The 2584-nt window shown below is 49.2% G+C and overlaps 1 protein-coding gene across 1 annotated transcript in view; it reads left to right on the top strand.

Moving 5' to 3' along the window:
• The window catches only part of Trmt44 (tRNA methyltransferase 44 homolog (S. cerevisiae)), a 31628-nt gene that overhangs the window by 14940 nt on the left and 14104 nt on the right, over window positions 1-2584 (top strand). The window contains exons 3-4 of the mRNA XM_013023888.1: window positions 986-1100; window positions 1700-1919. Of these exons, the coding sequence (XP_012879342.1) occupies window positions 986-1100; window positions 1700-1919 (335 nt within the window). The remainder of the gene's footprint in view (window positions 1-985; window positions 1101-1699; window positions 1920-2584) is intronic.

Genomic DNA, 2584 nt, shown 5'->3' with positions numbered 1-2584 from the left:
GTGTGTGTGTGTGTGTGTGTGTGTCCTCTGTAGAGCACACCCGCCTGGTTTATCTGGCTTTGCCAGTTATATGGCCACCAGCAGGGTATATGGTTTCCCTGTGCCTCAGTTTCTTCATTTGTAAGTGGGAGACTTAAAATCTCTTGAGAATTCTTGAAAGATAAGTGAAATTATATGTTATAAAATGTTTACAATAGTTCTTGGTAAGTGTTTAATAAGTGCTAGCATTTTTGGAAAGTGTAGGTTTTTTCTGTAGTTTTTGTATATTTCTTGGCCCTGTTTAGAGACCTGGGCCCAGGCTCACTCTGTCACCTGCTGCAGCTCTGCTCAGATGTCATTCAAACGCATTTAGATGAATTCAGATTCCCTAGCACCCCACCTCCATCCCCCACCCTTTGATTGCTCAACAGCAGCCCCTGATTGCCACTTCCTGGCCCTCCCCAGCCCTTTTTCTCCCTCTGTAGCCAGTGAGCCCTTTGCTTCTGCTTGCTCTCCACAGATCACGTTCTTTTGCCTGCAGTGGAAGGTGGTTTCAGTCTGTTTTCTTGGTTTGTGAAATAGGGTGCACATTCAGTTTTAGTTTCAACTTTGCTATTTTCCTATATCAGAAGTAAATACATCACACACAGATGTATACAGGGCCTTCAGTGTAGCCAAGGATCTGCTGCTCGCTCTCATTGCATGAGAAGGTGAGTGTAGGACGGCCAGACTGCGAGGGCCGGGCACCATTCTGAGTCACCCCTGTCGGAAGGTCGCCTGCAGCAGGTATTCCACTTGTGCAGAGGCTCTATTCTCTTTGCTGTCGGTTCATGCAGGCCCCTGGCACCTGGACACAGCATGTGAGCCTTGCAGTTTCTGGGAGCAGGCCTGTGGTGGCAACATGAGGATTCCAGGAATGGAAAGCACCCATGGCTGTGGCTAATTCTGCTGTCAATAGGCCTGAGTAAGCAGTGGTGACCTGTCTCCCTTATCATTTTTTTCCCAGATGTCTCTAGAGGAACTGCAACATTTTTACCTTTGGAAGAAGACAGTGAGGGGAACCTAAGAGTGACAATGAGCAATGTGTATCAAATTGAGCTCAGTCGCACGGAAGGAGAATGGTAAGAGCCACATAGGTGGTTCCCCTGCAGAGCAGTCCACAGAGACAGACGTGTGCCCTCTGTCTGTGGCACAGGGAAGATGTGTGGAAGCCCGTGGTAGATGGGCACACCCGGCACGTAGAGCAGGGGGTGGAGCTGTGGGGTCAGCTCTGCACTCTGTTGGTTGGGTAGAAGTGCAGGTTTGCACACAAGAAGGGACAGTTCTGTAACCATCTCAGATTGTAAAACATTTTGTAGTTATTGATGTCTTTCTTCCTGTTTTCTTCTTTTGCTACTCAAACACAATTGATAAATAAAAATTAAAAACAGCCGGGCACCAGTGATTCACACCTATAAATCCTAGCTACTCAGGAGGCAGAGATCTGGGGATTGTGGTTTGAAGTCAGCCTGGGTAGGAAAGTCTGTGAGACTGTTATCTTCAATTAACCACCAAAAAATCTGGAAGTGGAGCTGTGGCTCAAGTAATAGAGCACTAGCCTAGAGCAAAAAAGGCTTAGCAGCACCCAGGTCCTCAGTTCAAGCCCCAGGTCAACTTGCACCCAAAAACCATTTTTTTTAAAACCAGCACATCTTAACTCCTGTTTCTCTTGTTTTCAAAGGTTCATGTCTATTTTAATTTTCTGTCCAGAGAGATGGCATTCAGATGGAGTTATTCACCCTAAACCCACCTGGCTTGTAGAGGAGCTGCTGGGCAAGCTGGCCCGGTGGGCTGTGGAGAACAAGAGGAGAGAATTCAAGAGCACACTCTCTCTGATTTCCATCATGAGCTACAGCAGGACCTACCAGGAACTTAAAGAGAAGTACAAAGACATGGTCAAGGTAACCACGGTGGGGCATCTGGGGACGGCTGCGACGGCCTCACACACTCAGGGGCTTCTCCAGACTCTGCCAGAATAATCCCTGCCCGTGAGCCTTCTAGCGTGTTCACGTGCCATCATGGAGGGCAAAAGGGAAATCTGCAGTGTGAAAGTCACTGGCCGCTGAACCAGATACTGTATTAGCACAACCGTGGCTGTAAGCTACAAAGAAAGCTGCAGTGCACAAGAGTGGACTGTGTGGAGGAAGGAAATGTCTTGGTGTCTGTCACAGCTGCTGTGTGACTGAACACCCAAGGCCACAGGCTTGGCTCCACACCGCTCACACCCCCGCTCACCCCACACCAGGCACTGGGAGGTGGATGCCAACTTTCTTTTAGCCCACTGTCTGTGTTCCAGTAGGTACCAGGTGAGCAGTGAGGACCACCACCTTGAGCCCTCTCTGGGGGGCCATCCGAACAGCTCACAGTCATTTTCTTGCAAAATACATGGGGTGACATTGCACTGGTTACGTCCAGTGATACACAAAGACTGTCTTCCTCTCGGTCTCTTTTTTTTTTTTTGGGAGGGGGGGGTCCGGTTGTGGGGCCTGAACTCTGGGCCTGGAAGCTGTCCCTCAGCTCTTCAGCTCAAGGCTAGCTCTCTACCACTTGAGCCACAGCGCCACTT

This window comes from Dipodomys ordii, unplaced genomic scaffold (assembly GCF_000151885.1).
Source record: "Dipodomys ordii isolate 6190 unplaced genomic scaffold, Dord_2.0 Scaffold71, whole genome shotgun sequence".
NCBI lineage: Eukaryota > Metazoa > Chordata > Mammalia > Rodentia > Heteromyidae > Dipodomys > Dipodomys ordii.
The sequence above is the reverse complement of the archived record's forward strand: the minus strand, read 5'-3'. Positions and strand labels throughout refer to the sequence as shown.